The 25,504-nt window shown below is 43.5% G+C and overlaps 1 protein-coding gene across 2 annotated transcripts in view; it reads left to right on the forward strand.

Annotated features, from left to right (window-relative positions):
• The window catches only part of lifra (LIF receptor subunit alpha a), a 39,417-nt gene that overhangs the window by 8,136 nt on the left and 5,777 nt on the right, over positions 1-25,504 (forward strand). For both annotated transcript variants that reach the window (XM_079515339.1, XM_079515338.1), the window contains exons 2-16: positions 11,823-12,010; positions 12,546-12,682; positions 13,885-14,038; positions 14,355-14,630; positions 15,259-15,388; positions 16,483-16,622; positions 20,410-20,552; positions 21,013-21,166; positions 22,550-22,614; positions 22,823-23,051; positions 23,244-23,432; positions 23,780-23,881; positions 24,037-24,186; positions 24,298-24,435; positions 25,333-25,426. In XM_079515339.1, coding sequence (XP_079371465.1) covers positions 11,905-12,010; positions 12,546-12,682; positions 13,885-14,038; positions 14,355-14,630; positions 15,259-15,388; positions 16,483-16,622; positions 20,410-20,552; positions 21,013-21,166; positions 22,550-22,614; positions 22,823-23,051; positions 23,244-23,432; positions 23,780-23,881; positions 24,037-24,186; positions 24,298-24,435; positions 25,333-25,426 — 2,207 coding nt within the window. In that variant the 5' untranslated portion in view covers positions 11,823-11,904. The remainder of the gene's footprint in view (positions 1-11,822; positions 12,011-12,545; positions 12,683-13,884; positions 14,039-14,354; positions 14,631-15,258; positions 15,389-16,482; positions 16,623-20,409; positions 20,553-21,012; positions 21,167-22,549; positions 22,615-22,822; positions 23,052-23,243; positions 23,433-23,779; positions 23,882-24,036; positions 24,187-24,297; positions 24,436-25,332; positions 25,427-25,504) is intronic.

The raw sequence follows: 25,504 nt of genomic DNA on the forward strand, positions 1-25,504 counted from the left end.
TTTAGAGGGGAACAATAGCTGACTACATTTACATTCACACACATGCATACTATTTAGGGCTGTCACTGTGCAACGTGTATATGCTGACTTTTGAGTTGGACGAAGGATTTTGTATTTTTGATTCATTTAACGCAAATTTGAAATGGAATCAAATCCATCAAGGCCAGGTTCTAATGCCAGTACAAATGAACCGAAAAGGCAATCAAAGCTCACTGCCAAGGCATTAGTAAACAAAATGGAACAACTTCAAAAGGAACGACAGGCTAAGGTTAACAAAATTGAAGGTCTTGTAAAAGCAATTACTGACCTTATGCAAAACGCTGACAATGCAAAAACTGTTCAATTTAATCTTCACACTGTATCTGCACTGTACGATGAAGCGAGCCATTTGCATGATTCTGCCATCCCATTACTTCCTCCGGAAGAACAAGAGAGACAAAATACTTGGTTTTTGAACGTACACAAACGTAAAGTTATTTTCATTGAAAATGCAAATAAATGGCTCTCAGAAATAAATGGCCCACTTCAAAGTGCAGCTCAGTTACAGGAAGTTACTCAGTCACACACACCTCATGTTGACACATTGAATAATAAAGTAAATAACGATGATGTTACTTATGTTTCAGAAGGCCATGAGGATGAGGTGGGAGCCTCAGTCATTGATGACATTAACCCTGATGATAGCATTTCAAATGTTGCAGTTGAATCATCAAGGGAAAGGAGCACTGCAGGTAGTAAGTGTAGGTCCATTAGTACCACCACCTCATCTACTGCATCTGCACGCATAATGGCAGAAGCAGACTTGGCAGCTCTTCTCGCTCGCCAGAAGATGCTCAAGGACAAACAGGCTCTGGAAGAGCAAGAGGCGCAGCTCAAAAGGAAGAAAGAGCAGCTAGAGTTGGAGACGGAGATAGCAGCATCTGCAGCTAAAATAAGTGTCTTGAGGGTTTCTGGCAGCTCTCGAGTGTCTGGTGCTGCAGCCAGTAGGGCAGATAGGACGAACTCCTACGTTGAGAAAAGGAAAGAAAGGTTTCCGATGTTTGATGCTGATGCTGAGACCTTTGTGCCTGTGTCAGGGAGGCATCCATCTCAGCATGCTTCAGCACGTGAACCACAGTCACGTTCACATTTTCTTGACGCTAGGCCTAAGCAGCCAGTATCGCGTCCACCTTTATTGGATTCTCGACCTAAGGTGAAGAACATGGGGCTACAGTCTCAAGCTGCAGTAGACCAGCCTCAGCCAAGGCCAGAGATGGTTAGGGTGCAACAAAGTGGAGGGCATAACCCTCAAGTACATCCCCAGCCGCAGCTGCAGTCACAACATTCTGCACCTTTAGCGCAAGGCAGCGCCAGTCATGGTCAGCTGATCTCTGTTTTGGAAAAACAAAACCAGATAACCTCTTTGCTGGCTGAACAGCAGTCGTTGTTCTTTCTCCCGCGCCGTGACATTGCAGCCTTTGACGGTGATCCTTTGGAATACCAAACGTTTATGAGAGCCTTTGAGCACTGCATTGAGGAGAAGACTCGCAGCGCCAAGGACTGCTTGTACTTTCTCGAACAGTATACCAAAGGGAAGCCCAGAGACATGGTTCGGAGCTGTCATCATATGTCTTCCGAAAATGGCTATGCCAAGGCCAAATCCTTATTGCAAGAACACTTTGGCAACTCATTGAAGATCACCTCGGCATACATGGACAAGGTCTTCTTGTGGCCAGCGCTAAAGTCTGAGGACGTGAACGCGCTTCAATCTTACAGCTTCTTGCTGCGGTCCTGCTTCAATGCTCTGGGGGAGTTTGCATCCACATACGAGCTAGATGTTCCTGCTAACATGCAGACTGTTATCAAGAAGTTGCCCTACAAGCTCAGGGATAAGTGGAGAGATGTCGCTTGCAGTTTGCAGGAGACGAACCACCGCAGAGCCACCTTTTGTGACATCGTTGAATTCATCGAATGGCAGGTGAAAATTGCAAGCGACCCCCTGTTTGGAGACTTACAGGATTCTTCCCCGGCAGTATCGAGAACTACTAAACCCCAGTCCTTTTCTAAGCCCAGGGGAAGTAGCTTTGCGACCACTGTCGCTGCAGTCGAAGGGGACAAGGACACTGGATGGAAGAGAGAGAGGAGCTCACCTGAAGTTTGCTTGCTTTGTGGAGCAGGTCATACATTGGACATGTGTTCCTTATTGGAAAGGAAGACACACAGCGATAAGATGTTCTTCTTGAAAGAAAAAGGGGTGTGTTTTGGCTGCATGTGCACTGGGCACCGAAGCAAACAATGTCGCAAACGCCTGGTGTGCAAGGTGTGCGGTATGAAACATCCCAGCATGCTGCACATCTATTCCAAAGACTGGGAAGATTCTATGCAAGCCAAAGGCGAAAAGAGAACAGCAGATGAAAGTGCTTTGATCTCAGTCCAATCCAGCGGTCTTACTGGGGCCGGAGATAGTGAGTGCACACTTGCTATACTTCCGGTTCGAGTGAAGTCTAAGAAGGGTCATAAAACAGTGGTCACTTATGCCTTTCTTGATCCTGGAAGCTCGGCTACTTTCTGTACAGAAGGGCTCATGAAACGGCTGAACCTCTCGGGACGAAAGTCAGATATTCTCCTACGGACAATGGGTCAGGAGAAGGTGGTAGGCAGTCACATTGTGATGGACTTGGAGGTAGCTGGGCTGGACACAGACTGTTTCTGTGAGCTACCTGAAATATTCACGCAGAAATGCATGCCTGTCCACCAAGGCAACATCCCTAGGCAGGAAGATCTGCGGAACTGGCCGCACCTTGAGCACATAAACATCACGGCAATCGACTCAGGGGTGGATCTTCTTATTGGCACCAATGTCCCCAAGGCTCTAGAGCCATGGGAGGTGGTCAGAAGTGAGTCTGGCGGTCCTTATGCCATTCGAACCATGTTGGGTTGGACCGTGAATGGTCCACTTAGGGGTGACTGCACTACTGACACCACTTACACGAGCCATGACGTAACTGTCAATCGGATTGCAGTCGCAAGACTAGACCAGCTGTGGGAGCAGCAGATGAAGGCAGACTTCCCTGAATGTGTTCAGGATGAACAGCTTGGAATGTCTAGGGAAGACTTGAACTTCATGGAGTCTGTCAATGGCTCTGTACAGTTAGTTGATGGTCATTACCACATTGGCCTACCCTTGAGACAAGATAATGTCAGAATGCCGAACAACAGGAAGGTTGCTGAGCAGCGTACCCTGGCTCTCAAAAGGAGATTCGACAAGGACTGTTCGTTCCATACGGACTACACCAACTTTATGAACGAGATCATCGCCAGTGGTTATGCTGAGCAGGTGCCAACTAAGGATCTGGGTCGTTCTGATGGCAAGGTGTGGTACATACCGCACCATGGTGTATACCACCCACAAAAGAAAAAGCTGAGGGTTGTGTTTGACTGCGCAGCTACGTTCCAAGGAACGTCTTTGAATGCGCAACTTCTTCAAGGGCCGGATCTGACAAGCTCACTGGTTGGTGTCATGAGCAGGTTCCGAAAAGAGCCAGTTGTTCTTATGGCTGATATCGCAGCCATGTTCCATCAGGTCAAAGTACCTAGGTCAGACTCTGACCTATTGAGGTTCCTTTGGTGGCCAAATGGTGACCACAGCCAGGAGTTGGTGGAGCATAGGATGTTGGCACATCTGTTTGGAGCAACATCTTCTCCAAGTTGTGCAAACTTTGCATTAAGGAAATGTGCAGAGGATAACCGGGACCAGTTCGGTTCAGAGGTTGCGGACACAGTTCTGCATAATTTCTATGTGGACGACTGTCTTGTGTCTATTGGCACTGAAGAGGAGGCAGTGTCACTATATCACCAACTTCGTGCTCTGTGTGCTAAAGGAGGCTTCCAGCTAACAAAGTGGATTAGCAACAGACGCACTGTGATTGCTGCCATACCTCCACAGGAAAGAGCAGCGGACGTCAAGGATCTTGACTTGGACAACGACACTTTGCCTGTGGAAAGGGCTCTGGGCGTACAGTGGTGTGTCCAGTCGGATGCCTTCAAGTTCAAGATCACACTCAAGGACAAACCTCTGACAAGGAGAGGGATCTTATCCACCGTCAGCTCCATATACGATCCATTGGGATTTCTTGCACCTGTGGTGCTGAGCGCCAAGAAGCTACTTCAAAGCCTGTGCAGGGATCAGCTGGGCTGGGATGAGGCTTTGCCAGTAAGCGCTGCCCAGGAGTGGACAGTCTGGCTGGAGGAGCTTCATCTCATCGAAGAGTTTCGAATGTGCAGGTGCTTGAAACCTCCCAAGTTTGGAGAAGTCACTTCCGCTCAACTGCATCACTTTGCGGATGCCAGCGAGGATGGATATGGCACGGTCACATACCTGTTGCTGAACAACATCCACAAGCAAACCAACTGTGCATTTGTAATGGGTAAGGCACGAGTGGCCCCATTGAAATCCATCACAATCCCTCGCATGGAGTTAACAGCGGCAGTGGTGGCAAGCAGGATGGATAAGCTCTGGAAAAGGGAGTTGCGAATGCCACTATTGGAGTCAGTGTTCTGGACGGATAGTACCTCCGTACTGAAATACATCCGGAATGAAACATCAAGGTTCAAGACATTTGTGGCAAATCGTGTCTCTGAGATACTTACAATGTCCAGTCCTTCTCAGTGGAGATACGTCGACACGTCGACCAATCCAGCAGACCTGGCTTCCCGAGGGACCAGAGTGGAATCCTTCTTGAGGTCTGATGTTTGGGTGTCGGGACCCAAGTTCCTAGTAGAGCCTGAAATGGAGTGGCCGGCACAGCCTGATCTTGCTGGAAAGATCTCTCTAGAGGATCCTGAAGTTAAGACGGTGGTCTCTGTGAATGCGATCCAAGCTGATGAGCAGGCAGACTTGGTCACGCAGTTCGTTAGCCACTTCTCGTCTTGGTTCCGCCTGAGAAAGATGGTTGGTTGGTTTCTCAGGTTTAGGAGACTGTTGTTGGATTTGGCTCAGAAGAGGAGGCTTCTTGTCCAGTCTGGTCTGGAGGATGAGAAGGTGCATGAGGAGATGCAGACCATCAGAGCTCAAGCTGCCAAGGGTCCTCTTTCAGTTGAAGAGCTTGACAAGGCAGAAACTGCAGTTGTCTGCTTTTGTCAAGGGAAAAGGTTCTCAGAGGAGATAAGTAGCTTGCAGAAAGGGGAAGGTGTGAAGAAGACCAGTCATCTCTACAGGCTTAACCCCATTCTTGGAGGTGGCATTCTGAGAGTAGGGGGTAGGCTTGGTAGAGCAGCTATGCCAGAGGAGGCAAGACACCCCGCTATCTTGACCAAGGACCTTCACGTTTCCGACCTTCTACTACGTCACATTCATCAAGTGACAGGGCATGGTGGACGTAACCACATGCTGTCGAATCTGCGCCAGAGATACTGGATCCCTGGAGCCAGCGTTGCCATAAGGAAGACTCTGTCCAAGTGTGTCGTCTGTCGTAGACTGCATGCAGTACCAGGACATCAACGTATGGCAGATCTCCCTCTTGACAGGGTTTCACCTGACGAGCCTCCATTCACTCGATCTGGAGTGGATTACTTTGGGCCTTTCGAAGTTAGGCGAGGAAGATGTACAGTAAAACGGTATGGGGTCATCTTCACTTGTCTGGCTGTAAGAGCTGTGCATCTTGAGGTAGCAGCGTCTCTTGACACTGACTCCTTTATCAACGCTCTTAGACGCTTCGTGGCAAGGCGTGGTCAGGTGTTGGAGTTGCGTTCAGACAACGGCACAAACTTTGTCGGAGGTGAACGTGAGTTGAGGGAGTCAATTGGAAGGTGGAACCAGGCTCAGATCAGTGACATGCTCCTGCAGAAGGGAATCAAGTGGGTTTTCAATCCTCCCTATGGGTCCCACCATGGCGGAGTGTGGGAGCGCTTGATAAGATCCGTACGGAAGGTTCTGAATTCCATCTTGCAGACACAGAATCTTGATGATGAAGGCCTCCATACGGTTCTTTGTGAAGCTGAGGCTATTGTGAACAGCCGACCAATAACTAAAGCTTCCACTGATCCTAATGACTTAGAAGCATTGACGCCCAACCATCTTCTGCTTCTTAAGTCTAAGCCCTCACTACCACCAGGAGTATTTGTCAAGCAAGACCTCTATGTGCGTCGCCGTTGGAGACAGGTACAATACATGTCTGACCTGTTTTGGAAGCGATGGGTGAAGGAGTACCTCCCACAGCTTCAAGAGCGCCAGAAGTGGCAGAACGTACAGCGGAACTTTGTTCCTGGAGACCTGGTCATTGTGGTGGATGAATCTGCACCTCGCAACACATGGTTGACGGGAAAAGTTGTGCAGGCAATTCCAGATAAGAAGGGTCTGGTGCGACAGATTCGCGTGACGACGAAGACCAGCTGCCTGGACAGGCCCATTACTAAAGTGTGTCTTCTTCAGGAAGCAGAGGAGCCATGATGAAGTCTTACTCGGGGCGCTCATGCTCCGAATCCTCTCTCTTTATCTCTATTTTTGCAGATGGAGAGTTTATGGATGAATGGAGATCCTATCGATGGAGAAAAAATGATGCATTATTCTGAATTAATTTGCATTGAATTTATATTTTTTGGAATGATTGTAACTTTGCTAAGGCTAATCATGTGCTCCTACATAGTAATAATGTTGTAATTAATGCCCATGGCTTAATTAGGGGCCGGAATGTAGGAGCCAAAGAGTGCTTAGGTATAGAAACTTTCACTTGGTTGGTGATGGGTGTGGGCACCGCATTGACGCTCCATTATTGGTGGGAGCGTCTCTGTGGGTGGCCAACTGGAGTTGACAAATATGGGTATCTGTACCAGCTCACTCTAAGGCTGTTGGAACTTGGAGGCAGGGTGAGCTGGGAGGATACGTATATTTTGTTGACCGCACTCGCACTTTAGTATATTGATTCATTCACGTTTGTTTTGCTCACTGTTTAATAGTTTTGGATTCTTTGCACATATTTATTACATATATATTTATTAATTGTATTGTGATATTTGGTGCACTGAAATACTATAAACATTTTAAACTTATGAGCTCGTTTCTATGAATCATTTTATCATTGTGTTTGATGGCGCGTCATACAGATTGGTTTATCTCCCATGTTTAGCCTGCCGGTTGAATAATTTAAATGGAAATTATCAGCCACAACACTTGACACAAATAGAGATAAGCTAACAAGCAGAGGACTGGAGACGGAGTCTGTTTTTGGCTCTTTCTAATGTGGGATGTTTGTGTAGCCTAAGGGGAATGTAAGGTCACGGCTCTCATTGCCATGTAAAGCTATCATTGTCAGTGTCCAGTAATTTTCAGGTGAGTGAATCACCCTCCTGACTACAATATTTTAGAGGTTTGAGAAAGAGGCTAGTTCAGAGGTTACCAAACATTTTCCATGCCAAGCCTACACATGCGTCACGTCACGTGTGACCTTTCATTCAGGCGGTGGTCTGTGCCATTTTGAAATGGGGCTAAACAGTCAGTCGAAACCATTGGGAACCGCTGCAGAAGTCGTCAACAGTCGGGTTTTTGAAAATTCCTAGGGTTTCTAGTTGCTAGTTTCATTAAACTGTTGTTTTATTGACTTTTCAGTTTTCAAATGTCAGCTGACTACTTTGAAGGGCGCGCGACAAGCGTGTTAGCTCTTTATGAACAAAAGTTGGCCTTCCTTTTCGTGGCTGGGGAACAAGGAAAAAGTCCATTTGGGCGTCCTGTTTTTATTTCTTATGTTGCTGGTGTTTTTGCAGTTCCCGACACTACAATACTTGACCCATAGTGTCTCTGTAGGACAAAGAAAAAACATAAAATGTAACGACGTGTAGGTTCCGTAATGCAATTCCATTGGTGCAGGCTGACAATGGTGCAGGCTGACAATGGTGCAGGCTGACAGTGAAGTAGGACTAGTATAACGGCAAGGAGGCAATGCAATGCAGTGTGTCTGGATTTATTGGAGACAATGTCGATGGTCATTGTCCGGGTGCGCCAGCCATCATTCAGTCCGTCTCAGTGTGAATTACCTATTAAAGTCAAATTAAACTGTAGGCTGTTTAACCACGCCTCTTGCCCTTTTTTTTTTTTACCTGAGCACAACATGCCCAAGGAATTTATTTTTTTTACTTATGGGGTGTAATGTAATACAAAGACTTAGATATAAGAATGAACAGTTTGACATTTTATTTTTTATTAAATCACGAAAAATACAACTGATGTTTTCCATGACAATATAAATATATTTGTCTAGTTATGTTGTGGCTATCTCTGAGTTGTGTTTGATACAGAGGGAGAAAATTAGAGACCGACAAACACAGGGGACAGAAACACAGAGGGGACAGACAGACAGACAGACAGAAGAAGACACACATACGCAGAGTGATTTCTGTAATGGGTTAGCGTTAGGTGTGTGTGTGTGTGTTGTTTTAGAAAGGTCTTTCAGGTTTTGCTTTCGCTAATGCATTTTAAAGTGTGTGTGTGATGTCTAAGCATGTCTCAAGGGGTGTGTGTATGTGTGTGCACTGTATGCACACGCACACACAGGGTGGTTTTGGCTACTCCGCTTCATTTAGTCTTGCAACATTTTTTCTTGTTTGATTTTTCATTCGGTAACATTTGTTTTGTTTGTGCAGAAGGTCTACCTCTTTGGTGACAACAACAAATGGTTTGGCCATACATTCCTCACCAGCTTGTTCCTTGTTTTGTGTCAATGTCAGAAGTTGTATTGCAGAATCACACAACCCATAATCTGTATAGAGTCTATAGACTCTTTAAGGGTATTAAACTGGTAGCTTAGTCTGGAAATAATGTATAGGTCCCTACTGGAAAATTGTTTAACTTTGTTATCAATTTGTATGATTACACAAATTAGTCACTAACACTTTGGGCTGACTTTTGATTATCTTTTGTGCAGGGTACAAAACACAGGGTGAAATTGTGTTGGGGTGTTTCCCCTCCCATTTGGCTAGTTTTTGATATATATATATATGTGTTTGTTGTCTTGATGTAAATACAGGCGCATGGCGCAAAGGGGTTCTATTTAGACTGAATTAGTCTGGGTCTGCTTTGGGCATAACAAATTAGTCAGTCTAGTCTCCCATTCAGTTTGTTGCACGTAGTAGTGGTGTCATAATGCATTACTATTTAAATGATGCATTTAGCAAGTTGGAGGAGACACAAACACATTTCTGCTAAGGGAACTTAGACCAACTAAAAGCTGGTCTAAGCGCAAAAAGCTTTTGACTCTGTTTGTATGATAAATATGCACCAGACCACACCTAACTGCGGCTTGCGGCTCAGATTGAGCTGGTTTGAACAATGTGCCGATGTTAGTAGCTCAATACCACCGCGCAGTTAAAATACGAATGCTTCTGAAGACTCTTAAATAGACGATGATCACATTAGCTTTAGCCGATTCTCGCTAACTATTTTGGGGCACCGGAAAACAGTCTTGTTTTCCAAGTGAAATAGAATGAGAGTCTATGGTGGCGGTAGCCAACAGCGCCCGGGGGTTTTAGTGGCAGTCAATGAGTTTAAGACTTAACAACTAGCAGTAGATGGGGCCCTTTATCGCTGTTTTTAGGTTGTCGTTTTATTTATTGTATTTTCTCTTATTGCCATCTAACACTGTGTTTTGTCTCAAAGCGCATACACTCATACTGATTACATTCTTTCCTTTGATTCAAACTACCGTAGTAGTTAATTGATACTAAATTAAAGGAGCATGCCAGTATAATTTTTACTTCCAGCCATTAGCAGAGATGTTTATGTGGCTGATGTTGTCAATGTAACGTCATGGTCCTTTGATGGCCCTTTCTTCATGACCCACTATTAATGGCAGTTACCTTTTGCAATGATACAATCTCTGTCTGCCTGCTTAGAGCCTGGCTAGTCAGAGTTAAGTGACAAGAGCATGCCTTCAATAAGAAGTCATGTGTCCATTTTTGCCCCACCAAGGTTGGCAATTTCAGAGTCACGAACCACTTAATGTTGAAAAGAATTTGATAAGGGTGTGCCTTCAGTAACCGCATGGCCCCAATTTGTGCTGGTGAAAAAAAGGCGTTTCATTTGCACGGCAAGGCAACTTCACCCTTGAAAGAGATATTTTCCTGTTTTGAGGGACTCTGTGAAGATAATGACTTTGTCTGCGTTATTTGTTATAAAATACTTATGAGGATGATTCAGGCCTCAGTGGAAGAGTGAAAAATTAATTCAAGCCGTTTTGGGAAAAGATTCCTTTTTTAGTATTTTGTGATGTGTCTGAAGTTTTATTTTCTTTGACCGGTACATTCTAACAATTTAGGCATTAGCAGATGCTCTTATCTTATAAAGACCAACTTTGGGTTAGGGTTAGTAATTTTGCAAAGAAAAAAAGACTCTACTCTACTCTAGATTGGTCACATGGCTTTATTGTGAAGTCATTTTGATAAATCTCTAGTCTGGAGTGCCGGGTCCTGGGGGAGTGATTTCCTAGGTAATATTGTGCTGTTAGGTCATCTTCAGCTCAGATTAGTAGTATGCCTGTACAAAGGCACAATGAACAATCATCCCATTTGTTACTTTCTAAATAGTGTTACTGACTGTCACTTATTGCTTTTCATTAGAATTGTCACAAACACTATTCCCTCTCCCACTGCTCAACTCAAATAATTCCCATCTGTATTTCTATCAGAGGAGGTGAACTCACTTAACCATAGGGCTTTTAAATGAAAAATCTTTATCCGGCAGCTTGTGAGGTAGCGGACCAAGTAAGGCCCCTTTTACACTGGCAGACAAATCTAAGTTTAAAATGAGTCCAGACTCATTTAAACAAATCAGATTCCAATCTGGATGTGGCTCAGATCTGATTCAGGCTGGATTTGGCTGCCAGTGTAAATGGGCTAATAGGCCTATCACTTCATGTGTCAGCAAATAACATAACATTAATCTCTCCTTTATTTTATTTCACCAGATGTCAGCTGTTTTTGTCATATAATGCTGCTAATGGGAAAATGTCTTGTGATTTGCTGTGTACAAGTCTTTGCTGTGTGTCATGTACTTTTGGGTCCATGCAGAAGCACAGTCTACCAAATTGTCGTCATGAGGCACACAGGTTAATGATCCTCGAGGGATGAAGAGATTCTTAAGACATGTGTTATAATATGAGCTAGTTCCCCTTTCTCTTAGAGTAATTGGTAAACAAACATCTCCCTCATGGTTATATCTGTCAAACCAGAGGGAAAATACATTGTAATTTTCCTTCTCACTTATCATAATGTGTCAGTGTCAGATTTACAATGTATAATGTCATCACAGTATCACAAATTATCCTGACCATGAAGCTGAGTGAATAAAAGCATTACAGCAATCCATCAATTTGATTAAATCGCTGAAAAGAAGATGCCTTCAGTTCATATCTAGGCATGAAATTAGAGTAGTGAGTAGCTCTGCAATAATGCAATTGTTTGTTGTTTCCTAAAATAAATAGAATATCTGGATGGGACATATTCCTGGAATCCAGTCCGCTGAACACTAGCATACTCTGTCAAAGACAGACTTTGTCTGTCAATGAGTTTCAAATCTACTACACTGGCATCTGGACAAAAACCTCAATCTTCTAAATGACAGATTGTTTTGTGGAAGTTAGTTTTATGAGCAGTTGAATAGTAGTAACAATGTCACATTGTTTTAGACGAAATGATTGACAGCATTGCCAATCAATGTCTTGTCATTGAAACCACTCTCAATTACTGTAGTCACATTTGTTAAATTCTAAATTTAGAATATGAATGTAATTAAGTTTGTACTGTGCTCTCTCTCTCTCTCTCTCTCTCTCTTCTCTTTCATGCTGTCTTTTCCACAGGAGCCTCTCTGTCTCTCAGGATGTCTAGGCTGCTGTCTCCTCAGTAGGACCTACACATACTCCCCTCTGCAGGCTGACCACCATGCCTCGCCTGTGTTTCAGTGCTAAACCACTGCCTAATCCTTGTCCTTGGTGGCTGCTCTGTGTCCTCCTGGGCCTTTCTGCCTTGCAAGCCCACACCAAAGATGGTAAGAAACCCGTTTATCCTGATTTATTGTAGCCTAATGGAAATAGAAGTGACTGTCTTGGAAATGAATACAATGCTTTAATTGAGTTATTCTATAGTTTGAGTTAGTCATTTCTAGAAGAGCCATTGTATCATTGTCAGTGTCATGTTTATTTACAACTGACTGACTACAACCAGAGTCATTCTTCTCAGATTTAATGTTATTGAGAATAAAGCATTTTAATTCACAGTCCTGCTTCTAGCTTTTGTTGTAGTCCTGCCTACATTAGCTGTCCTGTCATGTGTCCTAAACTTCTAGCCAGAGATGGAAAGAATCTGCCTCTCTCTGTGATCCCCTAAGGCACAAGGAAAGGAATTCTCCAGTAATTCTCCACACACTGGCTCATTTAGTCCTTTAGGCCCCAGGATATTGAATTGTATGTTGTGCCTTTCTGGCTCTGCTCTGCCTTGTCAGTTGTCTTGTGTAAGATATTTGTGTGTATGTTTGTGTTTGTGTGTGTGTGTGTGTGTGTGTGCGCGTGCGTGTGTGCGTGCAGCACCTACTGTACCTCAGCAGGTGAGCCTGTCGGCCAACCTGCAGTCACAGCAGCTGTCTGTGTCCTGGCTGGGAGGAGCAGTTTCAACCTTTGACCTCATCATCCTAAGAACTGAACTCAATGAAACTGTCTTCTATGTAAGAGTTTCAATTTCTTGGGTTTATTAGTTTATTTATATTTTTTCATGATTTTTGCACTTGTTCTTTGTTTATCCCTTATTTTGTCAAGTTTGTGTTATTGATGTGAATTCTGTTTGAGATTGTATAAGGTTGTGAAGAAGACATAATTCAGCTGTAATCTTTTGTTACCCAGCCTTTTGGCCTGATCTAGAATGTTCTTTTCCCAGAGTTATATTATTATATTGTTTTCATGAACCCATTCCGTGCTATCATTGAGATATCTCGTGGAAAGTTATTAATTCCATCTGAACCATCCACGAGATACATGAGATTCGATAAAAAATTATTGAAAGATATTATTTCACCTTTTCTTTTTTTTTAGCCTCCGTTAGCTTCTCATTGTAGAAACAGCCTACATGATAATCCGCGGTACACGTGTATTAGTTGGTTATTAGTGGTATTTATGCTCAGAATGGCATAAAATGCCATGTTTATAGCCTCTTAAAACATTAATCCGAGCCGCGCTAATCATGATGCTGCTCTGGGGGGCAATGGTCCATCCGTTCCCTAGGCCTACACTACAGAGCCGTACTACATCACTTCCGGCTCAGGCGGAAGTGACCCTTCTGCTCTGCTTATTTTGCGGATTTCTCTGGCACTAGCGCCACGATCTCGCCTAGAGGGCTGGGCAGTAATGTGTTAACTTGATCCAGTATGTACAGCAGATCTGCCTTTACAGTGCTAGGTAAATAGGTAATGCCTACCCATGGGTACAACATGGCACAACACAAATATAAAAAGCATATAAAAAGGTTTCAGAACTGCCCACAGCCCTCCTATGAGACACAGACTGAGTAGAAAAGAATTGCGCCATTTTTTTCATGATTATTAGTGAGGACCTATTATATGAAGATAGGTTGACAAGTGGTGAAGTGGTCCTTTAAGTGACAAAAAATAAAAGCAAGTCAACCTATTATGTATATAATTTCCACATTCCATGTGTAATTGTGTAATACATACTTCTATAGCATCTAGTACACCCCATAGGCCTGAAAGTAAATTAAAAGTGTACTTATTAGAGCACCCCATTTTAAGTTCCTTAGAAAGTCATAGAAATCTCTGAGCCAGAAATGTCTGAATAAGAGAACATACATTAACTTTATTTGCTTTGTATTGAAAAGGTTCTTTACCTTACTGAGTGTGATGTGTGTAACCCATAGGACACTGTGTCTGTGGGACTGGATGAGGTGAGCGGTCGGTGTCAGTGGAACTGGACCTCAGTAGAACCCCTGGAGTGTACCTCTCTGTCGGTCCGTCTCCGCTCCAGGGACGGGGAGACCGCCAGCGAATGGAGCGACACTCAGATTCTGCAAGGTCAGCGGGCCATTAAGTTACTTGTATCACAATGTTCATGGCCAATGGATGGCAATAAACAAGGCAGATCTTAGATTGATGGGAGTTTCACTCTGACTTCTGAGAAGAATGTCTGATTTACGAGTCATTACAGAGAAATGGAATCAAATCAGTTCTCATTTCATTTCTTTCTCTCCTCACTGTGTACATTTGGATGTTCACCTGTTACCATCTTCCTCTTTGTATCCTCTAACTCGCTTCTTGCTATGAAAATATGAAACCATCTATGTTTCTAATTACCCCTCCCTTCCTTCCTCTCCCCCCTGCTCCTCAACAGGGAAGGATCTCCCCAGCAACACAAAGTCCCAGATGTACCCTCAGGACCGTGTTGTGCCCGTGGGAAGCAACACCACCTTCTGTTGCATTGTGGGAGAGGGGATGAGCTTCGGCAGCATCCGCTACAAAATCCCCGTCCTGAATGTTACGCGACTGAGCAGACGGAGCTATGCCAGCACCGGCACCAATCAGGGGCCCTCCATCACCTCAGGAACCAACGTCTTATGTCTTAACAGCGACGACAGAATACTCACCGGAGCAGTCGTGTTTGTCGGATGTAAGATTGATTGATTTGTGTCTGTCTGTCTGTCTGTCTGTCTGTCTGTCTGTCTGTCTGTCTGTCTGTCTGTCTGACTGACTGACTGACTGACTGACTGACTGACTGACTGACTGGGCGGGGTCAGAGTTATTATTAACTCTATGGGTACTTTGAGGTTGAACAAATATTGTACAATGGAATAAATCTACCCAGAGTCCATGTTTTGATTGCTTCTCATATTATAATGCACAATTAATTAGCTTCACCCTCCACTAAATACCAGAGAACAAATAGGTGGCTTTCTTAGTTAACACTTTCTCTCTGTTTGTTGTCAAATTATTTTGAAATACATACATTAGCATATATGGGCATGCTAATGTAATATTGGGTGGATCAGTGGCTTTCGACAACAGGATCTCCATATATTCCCATATATGCATATGGACGTTGGCTCGACGGTTCTGGACAACCACCTATCCGTTCGATGACACCCAAGGGTCATCGGCTAACTAAATGAACTACAGACACACGGACAGAGATATGTTGTGCATTTATTGTAAGATGTGGAATTGTCACATTTTGGTATGGAATTAGTATATTTGGTATATTGTCCATTCAGTGTCTCTGTATTAAATTCCCTCATTAGATCCACCTCTGCCCCAGGATTTGGTGTGTGAAACCCGAAACTTGAGCTCAGCAGTGTGCCAGTGGAACAGGGGGCGAGAAACCCACCTGTACGGCAAACGGAAAATGACGTACTATAAACTGAATGCAAGGTAATAGAACATGTGCACGCACACATATCTAGATGTCAAAACCTATGTTACAAAATCCCTCATGATAAGATTCAAGATATCACAGTGTCTTTATGGCTGCCACTATTTTCTTAGCGATAATTCTATCAATTACTTTTTGGATTAATTGATTAATTGAGAACCAGTAAGACGCCTGAGGGCGAGAAGCGACCTTAATTTTCGGGCATGTTGAGAACTCGGGCCTGTTTTCGCCAGCTGCCGGGCGCGGCTGCACTAATAACTTTGGGGCAGGCCTGTCTAGAGTTTAAATGGACAGGTATCAGTCAAAAGTGAGACATCGAAGAAGAAGGATGGATGGGGAAGGATCAACATATGGAATCTCAGAACAGGTCAGCTCCATATATGGAGATCTAAGGGTTTGAGGTCAGATGGCAGATAGTGTCAATATTGATGACATCAGGGATCTCCATATATGGGCTTAATATTGATGACATCAGGGATCTCCATACATCAGGGATCTCCATCCCTGATGATATCACGTGATGTCACGAGGCGTGACCAACCAACCAAACAACTGACTGGAAATGCACGATTTCATAGTTAACTGTGACCTGCTGCCGCAATTGTATATCAATGAAAGTTGACACTTTCCATGTGAAGAGGATAGAAGAAATTACAGGCAATCGAAGGCACACAGGACAGAGGAGACACAAAAGGCAAAGGTCAAATCATTCAGGACTAATAAAGTGGCTTTCCACTTAAAAAGAAAAAAATATATATTCTTGATGTTTTACCTCGCCATTCTTTTCAAAAACAACTAAGGAATGACTGCCCGGGGTTGAGAGGGTTTTATGGAATAATAAAAAATGCTTACCACAAGTACACACTTTTTGGCCCTCTGAGTATCTTGTAAATATTGATGCCTGTCGCCTGGCTGACTGCCAATTCTCTTTCTCTTACGGGAATTGTGCTGGCACTTGCCAGAACGGAGTGTCTGTTGAGTGGGCAGTTTTAAAATGGATGAAATTATTAAATTGTTGGGAAACGGTGTCATACAATAGTTTTTATTTTAAGTTTATGGTGAATTTAATAATTATTTTTTTAAATCCTCATAGGAGCTGTACTGTACCTATAGCCAACCGGCAGGAGTTGTTAGAATGCAGCCTGGACCAGTGGGTTGGTAACTGGACATTGCTGGCAGAGAACCCGCTGGGCCAGTATCATCTGACAGACTCTGCTGAGCTCAGCCACAGAGGTAAGAAGCTCTTAACTTCCCCTTCCCCTGTCATGAAGGTATAGACAGAATAAAGATAATTTGAATTTCACTTCATTTTATGATAATGACAGAGCACTGAAGTCTGACGTCACTTTTAGTAGAGGGCGCCAGTACACATTTTTTTATTTGCATTGAAATCCCCATAGGAGGATTTTAGGTCGCTTCATATGAACTGTTTGAAAAATAAACCGATCATCCCGGCCTTTCTGTCAGGGGGGTGGCTGTGCGTCGTTAATGATGTCCATTCATATTTGATACAGCCAGTTTCTGGAGAAAATGGAATTAATGTGGCCGCAATAGCCTTGAAACTACATATGAAAGAAATATACTGCTAATATACCGGTACGTCACGCCCAGCTGTCAACACATTGCGTTCCTGAGATTCCTTGTTGACGTAAGCTCAGCTGGTGGTGACTCGACTCGTACTAACCACGAAACATTAAATATCAATTAAAAATGTATAAAAAATACTTAATTAACATGTCAGTTTATGTTGTGCGAAGGGGAGCTGCAGCCACCCCGCCTACCCGGAAATGTAGTCTCTGGGTTGTTTGACTTGTTTCTAGCGCTTATTGTGTTACTCTTTGGGTATATTTGTACATTTCCACCTTCAGACGATGCTTCATATCCATATGAGTGAAAAGGCCGGGATGATCGGTTTATTTTTCAAACTTATATGAAGAGATCTAAAATCCCCATATGGGGATTTCAATGCAAATAAAAAGTACACAAACCTGTGGACTGGCGCCCCAGTGATGTCAGGACTTCGGTGCTCTATGGTGCCCCGCTCTGGTTGGGCAGGGCACCCATGGTAAACTACTGTTAATGTTAATCATCGTTCCCCAAGTTTCATGAAAATCTGACCATCTGTTCTTGACTTTGACCTAAAATAATGCTTCCATGACGCAAAGGCTGACCTCTCTGCCTTCTCTGAATCTCACTAGTTGACTGAGCTACACATTGCACACTGACACACCCACATGTCAAGAAGAAGGAAATGAACGCAGGGATTTTCATTTATGCCTACAGAAGGAACATGGAAATATTGTTTTAACTAACGGATTAATTATATGACGATGTAACTCAGTACTTGAATTGCAAGACAAATTACAGTTTACTTAGGTGGTGTCCACATGAGGACGTATTCCTCGTTACCCGGGCAAGTATTTAGCCGATCTGCCCGTTCTGCCACACGTGACACGGAGACAGCGTTTTTGGGGACCCCTCGCCCCCTCCAAACTAACCATTTGTTCATGGTTTATTTCACCATAACCACTTACATAAGTATCACAGCTATTTTATATGCACATAATGTCTATCTCTACTTCGAAAATAGCCGATCTGCAGCCCATGCATGAGCTTGTAGATGAGCTATTTTCGGAGAACAGATATAAATTATGGTGATCACCAATCTGGAAATACAAGAAAAAAATGGATCTGCATTATTGTCTCCACCAGGCCGAAGGCATGGGGAGAGAGTATGTTTTGCACTCCGTCCGTCCGTCCGTGTGTCCGTGTGTCCGTCCGTCCGTCCGTCTGTGAACAGCTAATCTCTGGCACCGTTGGCTTGATCGCAGCCATACTCTGCACACACACTCCCTGAATGCCAGAGCTGAACCTCTGCCCCAAAGTTTTCACATTGGCCTGTTATAGCGCCACCAGGAGGCCGCTTTGTGCAAAACAAATGTTTTGACAGTACACCTACAGATTTTGTCCAAACATTACGCAAATTGGTACACAGTCTCTCTAGAGCCATTCAACGAAACAGGTCTTTCAGATTTTTCAGACTCTATCCTGATTGGCTAAGATTGGCTTCCAAAGTTCGCAGGAGTGCTACGTTTCAAACAAAATGCTGCAAATCATGAACACATGGTGTGATTTCCGTGAAATTTTGCACGCACATTCCCACTAGGTCGAGGAAGAAATGCCACTTGAATATTTTCAACTCAGCCTCATGGTGGCGCTATAACTGGCCGATTTGTGTCTTTACCTATAACTGCACCGATCTGTGTAAAACCATGTATGCCCACTCCCTAGAGGCCAAGGAAAAACCTTTGCCTGGAATTTTTCACATCTGCTCTTTATAGCGCCACCAGGAGGCCGACATATGTAAAACACATTTTCTAATATTACTCCTTCAGATTTTATCCAAATTTCACGCAAATCGGTACACATGCTCTCCATAGTCATGTGATTTTTTGATTTCTCATAATTATCCATCCTGCTTTGCTACGATTGGCTTCTAAAGTTTTCAGGAGTAGCCCGTTTTGTACCCGTTTTGTACAAATTGCCACAACTCCGCAACGCAGCGTCCGATTGCGGTGAAACTGTGCATGCCTATTCCCACTACTAGGCTGAGGAAGAAATGCCACTTGACAGTTTTCAAATCAGCCTCATGGTGGCGCTACAACAGGCCAAGTCGCGACACACACACACACACACACACACACACACACACACACACACACACAAATAAACAAACATGTTTATATTACTCCTAAACATTTTGCCAAACATCACACGCAATCCTATCCTCCTGGTGGAGACCTGTGCCCAGAAGGGCACTTTTTCTAGTTGTTACTATAATGGTATAGGTGTAGTGTAGAATCGATTAGTATAGGCTATATCTAAGGTCTAAGGTCGCCTTCACACCTAATACTTCAGTAGACTCGCAGAGAAGTTGGGATTCTTGCATATTTAATTTGCTGTGGTTTGCCTTCTCACTGTGCTGTCATCCACAGCAATTGGAAACAGCAGGGAACTTCATCAATGTGTTCCATTCATAAACTACACAGTGAAATCTATGGTGTTAAAATAATACTCAGAGTAATAGTTAGGACATAAAATTAGGGTAACGTGTGTCGGGGACTAGAGAGATACATACTCTAAATGCTTAGTATGAGGTATAAAGTACAGCAGCCTTGTGTTCATAAAACAGAAATATTGGGTATTGGGTAAGACTGACGATATGTATCTTTCAGGACCTTTCACTGCTTTGTCTCAACCATTACTATATGGCTCTGGTCTCAGCCACCGCGGTGGATATTTTGACATTCCGTTTTTCTTTTCTTTTTTTATGTTCCCACTACTGTTGGAGCAGCCATAAACAACACAGGTTCATCCCGATGTTCTGGGCATCTTTGTAATGTTAGTGTTAGTAAAAAGCAGGTAAAGGAGTAATGTTTGAGCAGACTAACATCAGTCACTCTACCATTCAATGTAGTAGAAGACGTGCGGGTTTACCCCGCAGCTACGTCAGCTCCGCCTACAGGAAATACGTAAGCTGCGACCATGAGACCCGTTTCTGGATTTGTCTATACAGCTTTCTCTGGAATCTTTTTTGGGTGGCCATCTACAGGCCGGGCATGTGTACTACAGCTTTCTCTGGAACCCGGAGCGGTTTACCGGTCTCGCCATGACATGCATAATTAACATAACCTCAATGTGGAGGCTCAAACTAAAAATGCCGTCTACAAACTAAAAATGCCGTCTACAAACTTGCGCGGCAGCCCGAGTCGTGTGGCAGCCCGAGCCGTGTGGCGGGGGCCTTAGTATGTGTGCAGTGATTGTCAGCTTGTGTGAATGTGAATAGGTGACCGAAATCACGCAAATGAAGTGACACGAAAAATATCTTTGCCTCCTGTGTGAACGCACATTTAGCACGCTTGTTCTTTCCCTCTGAAGACCGTTATGTTGAGATCCTAATACCATTGCAGATTACAGTAGTTATTCCTCACTTTGTAATTGATTGTTCTCTATCCCCCAGTGCGTCCTGTGGCACCAGCTAGCCTGAACCCTGTCATCCATGTCTGGAACGCCACAGTGCAGTGGCAGTGGAAGTACAAGAGCTATGATGCTCTGGCTCTTCTCTGTGAGGTAGATCTCAGCTCCAACTGGCGTTCTACAACGGTAAGTCTTTGTGTGTGTGTGTTTGCACATGTGTGTGTGTGTGTGTGTCTTCGTGTGTATGTATGTGTGTGTGGAAGTGTTGATTCAAGTTATGTTCTATTGTCCATGGGTGTATTTATAATTAGGTGGCCTAGTTTGGTGGCTTGGTTTGTGTGCGCAAAAAACAGCATAGTAAATTCTGAGAGCAGTGCAGCTTGTATCAAAAGTTTTGTCATAACTATTATGTTACCCCCCACAAATACCTGTTGCCTCCTGCACCAGAAGAAAAAAATGTAGCAGCACAGTTCCTCCAGGCAAGCTATTTCTCTGAATGCAAATTATCATTCTGTTAATTTGCAGGAGCATCAGTGTGATGAGCAGTAATGTAATCTGATGCTTAATTTTTTCTTGGATCTTCTATTTTCGGCATGTGACACCAGCATGCAACCAAGTATGAATCAGGCTTGATTTTTGTGTGCAGCGTACCTTCCCTGGTGTGGGTCTGCGGTCAGTCGTTCTGCTGGACCTGCATCCAAATGAGGACTACACTGTCAAGGTTCGCTGTGGAGCCCAGCAGAACTTCTGGAAGTGGGGAGACTGGAGCGACCCAGTTGCCTTCAGAACCAAAATGGACAGTAAGGAACTTGTATTTTTCTTACATGTTTATTCTGTAAAGGTGAAGCATGAGGTCAGTCCGTTGCTCTCCCCAGGTTGACAGAGGGAGTGTAGAGCCCAGGATTACATTAGATTATTGAGACTATTTGAAAAAATGGGTTACAAATAGGTGGGATAAAAAAAAAACAATCACATTTTTATATGGCGATGGGATGTGGATAACTTGGCCTTTCAGAAGAGCTGTCATCTCTCAAAAAATGTAAAGTCTGAGTGTGATGATAGTGATCATTGGTTATTACTGTTATACCATATGTAAGCGCCCTCGGTTGGTGAAAGAATGCAAGTGGATGGTCTCAACGGGTGTCATTTATTTTTCTTAAGGCACAGATTGAAGACTGTTTGAGCACCGTGAAAACTACAAAAATAAATAAATAGCATTACAATCATAGCAATTCATAGTTTTCAACAATAAAACCTGTGCATTAACTTAATCAATTGAATATCACCATCAACAATAAAATGGATCATTTATAGATATAATAGTATAGATATAATACAGTGAATACAATATTATTTCAATGCAATACACCAATAAAATACCAAAATGTATCCTAGCCAAACGAGCCAGCAAACCCAAAATACAATTAATTTGACTCAAAATAAATCATGACAAAACCCCAAACAAATAAACACTCTACCTCGCTCCGCTACTCTTGAGGGGCTAACAAACAGAAGTTTTAGAACGCCACCAGGAACCTTCATACACCGTCACAGTCACTCATCATATGGACATCATTACATGTCAGACACTGATTACAGCACGGCAGGCGCTGTGGAAGATATAAACCGCTCAGTCCACTGAAGCTACAAATGTCTTGGTTCAACTTTACCCAATTAGACAGTGTGAGCAACATTTCAAACAAACATACCGTGTTGCGCTGCTACATACGGTATACAGGCCGTCTCTCCCTCTCTCGTGGCACTGGCTGTGTGTGTGTTTGTGTGTGTGGAAGCCGGTGTGGAATGAGTGTGAAGCTAGCCTGTTTCAGTTATGTGCGTTCCGGTGGAGGAAGTTTCAAAATAAAAGTAAACCAAACGTACAGAACGTTTCAAAATAGAAGCAACCCAAATTAAACGTAAATAAACAAATTTCAAACCAAAAGAAATAATGGAAGTTAAAAGACCTACACCATATATATCCTAATTTGCTTAAACCATATGTAATAAATGTTGGTGATATCTCCACATACAGCTTTACTGATTATGAACTATAAATTATCTGAAATCACCATGTGCTTCTCAGTGATTTCTGCTTTACTGATGCTCATCTCCAACAGAAGTGTTTAATGTCAGACAGTAATCGCCGATCAGCCGGTGGTAACTACTGTCTCTTTGTCTATCAGTTCCCCAGACTCTTGATGTGTGGGTGTGGATGGCCAGCGACAACACTGGACGGGTCATCTGGAAAGTGAGTAGTATTGTTGCTTTCTAAGCCTTTTGGGGTAATTAGCATTTAATTTGTTTTGACTGCCTTGTTTCAGTGTATCCACACTAGACGCTAAGCTCTCAGTAACAGGCTGGTCAGTCTACTAATAATCTCTCTCCTGCTTTCTCCCTCCTCATTCACACTACTGTACTTTAACTCTGCCACCTCTTGCTTCTCACATTTCCTATAGCCCCTTACACCAAGAGAAAGCCATGGTCAGATCACAGGCTATGAGTTGACACTGTGGAGCCCAGAAGAGAACGTACAGCATACAGAAATGCTGCCTCACACAGCCTATGACGTTCCCATCAACCTAACGCATTTCTCTGGCACCGGCAAGGTCATAGCCACCATCACAGCCAAGAACGGAGCAGGGATGTCACCACCTGCAAGTGTAGTTATACCTCTACATATGACAGGTATGTGGAAAGTCCTGGAGGAAGTTCTGCATCTCTCGGTCTTGACATTTAACATTCAACCTGAAACGCAATCAATCAGTCTTGACAAACAAACATGCACCCAGATTACAATACCCTGCCATACCTTTCAGTGAGGATGGTAATAAATGCAACCTAAAATATGTCTTCAGTACAACTCTGTCTCTCTTTCAGACATGGAAGCTTCTGCTGTACCTCAGGCTGTCTACACAGAGGACGGTTTCCACCTGTCCTGGCAGAGCGATGCCAACGCCAGCTGTGGTTATGTGGTTGAGTGGCATGATGCTTTTTGCCCTGTACAGGACTGCCCTGTAGAGTGGACCAAGGTTCCCTCGGAAAGCACCAATGTCTCCATACAGTCAGGTACACCAGGCTATAGATGTCCTGTTATCCCAACCCCTTCACGGTTCCGTTAGAGAAGAGGTGAAACGACACCTCCAGTGTTAGCATTATGTGTGCTGTGCTTTAACATAAGGTGCACGCTGTGTTTTGTCACTTTATTATTACTACATGACATGTTTCGATTTTCTTGATACATTAATTAGTTACAAAATATAACCCAAAATGATTCTTTTTTTTTTAAATTATTTTTTGTGTACTTCTCAACATAAAGTACATACTTCTAAATGGCTATTTACACACATTTCTCTCTGGACACAGTGCGGGTGGGGTTCGTATATATCTATATCTATATCTGTCTGTGCCATCAGGTGACTTCCAGCCTGGAGTGAGGTACAACTTTTCCCTCTACATGTGTTCATCTGATCGCACAGAGGTGCTGCAGCGCTGGCAGGGATACATGCAGGAGCTGGGTAAGATGAATGTTAAACCGGCTCTGCCTGTAGAATTCTCTCGACACGCAAGATTGATGTTCTAAATAATAATAATGAGCTTAAATTGTTGTGGAAAGGAACTTTTACTATAAATGACCCCAACCCCCCCCCCGTTCCCCTTATGTCTCCCACAGTTCCCTCCAGTGCTGTCCCTCACCTATTAACCAATCAGCAGGACCCTAACATTGAGCTGACCTGGGGCGACATTCCATTGGTCAGTAGAAGGGGATTCTTGCTGGGTTACCACATTTACCTGAACAACGGCTCCCAGCTCACACTGCTAGGTATGTTACTTAGTTGCGCACCGCTGTCATGCATCGACAGTAGCAGACATAACACAGTCACAGACATAACCTACTGTATAACTCACTCCCTCACTCTTTCTCTTTCTCTAGCCAACCTGTCAGACCCTAACAGCAGGAGTTACACAGTGCAGGGTCTCCCTGGGGGTTCCTATAAGTTCACTGTCAAGGCCTACACCTCAGCAGGCGAGGGCACTGGAGCCACAGCCTCCATCTCTCTGGAGCCATACAGTACGTACCTTCTAAATCAGTGATTCCCAAACAATAGGTCGGCCCCACTTTTGGGTCACTGATAACATTTTATCGTTCTGCAAGTCATTTTCTTCTTCATTTTTCAAGAATTTATCATTTCTAAAGATTTGTTTGAAATTATCATTTCAAAAGGTTTTTTAAATGTTCTAAACTAACAAAAACAAGCTTGTAGAGGTGCATCCAAAATAGGGATTTGTCCATTATTTTAAACATCTTTTTCCAGAAATCCAAACAAATCATTTCCTTTGCTTTCATCAAAACATTTGAATCAACCCCTAAAAGGTAGGCCTACAAATGGGCAGATTTCTTAAATTTTAACTTAAAAATGGTTTACTCTAAACTAAAGCATGACTTGTTTGCTAAAATGGACATATGTGGCCAAAATGTGTTGAATAATCCAGATGCAAATTCTGTACCCTATAAAAATACATTTTAACCACTTTTCAACCTGGGGTCAATATTTTGGGTGTTATTATAGGTGAACAATTCATTAATTTATTCTTTTATATTAGAAATTTCCATTTATACTTTTCAAAAATGGCAGATCTACGAATCACAGTGCTACACATGTGATGTAGATGTGTGTAGATTGGCAATTTTCTTTAATGCATACAGGTGTGCCCTGTGATTGTGACTTGCCCATTGGTGTGCCTTGGGCACAAAAAGTTGAAAATCACTGCTCTAATGAGAGGCTTGACACATGTGTGTGTACTGTACAGGATACAGGAAGTGTGGCTCAAAGTTAATCCAGTTCTGAATGACACATAAACATGGCTCACTGCAGTGTAGAGGTGGAATGCAGCCAGTAATCCAGGCCAGAGACGTTCTCTAGCACAGTGTAATGACATCACTGTTACTTCCTGTCTGTCCACACAGCGGACTGGGTCATCCTGGAAATCTTGACCGCCATGGGAACCATGGCTGTTTGCCTAGTTGTGGTCACTTTCCTTTGCTACAAGAAGAGGAAATGGTGAGAGTGTGTGTGTGCGTGCGTGCGTGCGTGCGTGCGTGCGTGCGTGCGTGCACGCGCAATGTGTGTGACATCACA

The sequence above is a fragment of the Electrona antarctica genome, assembly GCF_951216825.1.
Source record: "Electrona antarctica genome assembly, chromosome: 12".
Taxonomy (NCBI): domain Eukaryota; kingdom Metazoa; phylum Chordata; class Actinopteri; order Myctophiformes; family Myctophidae; genus Electrona; species Electrona antarctica.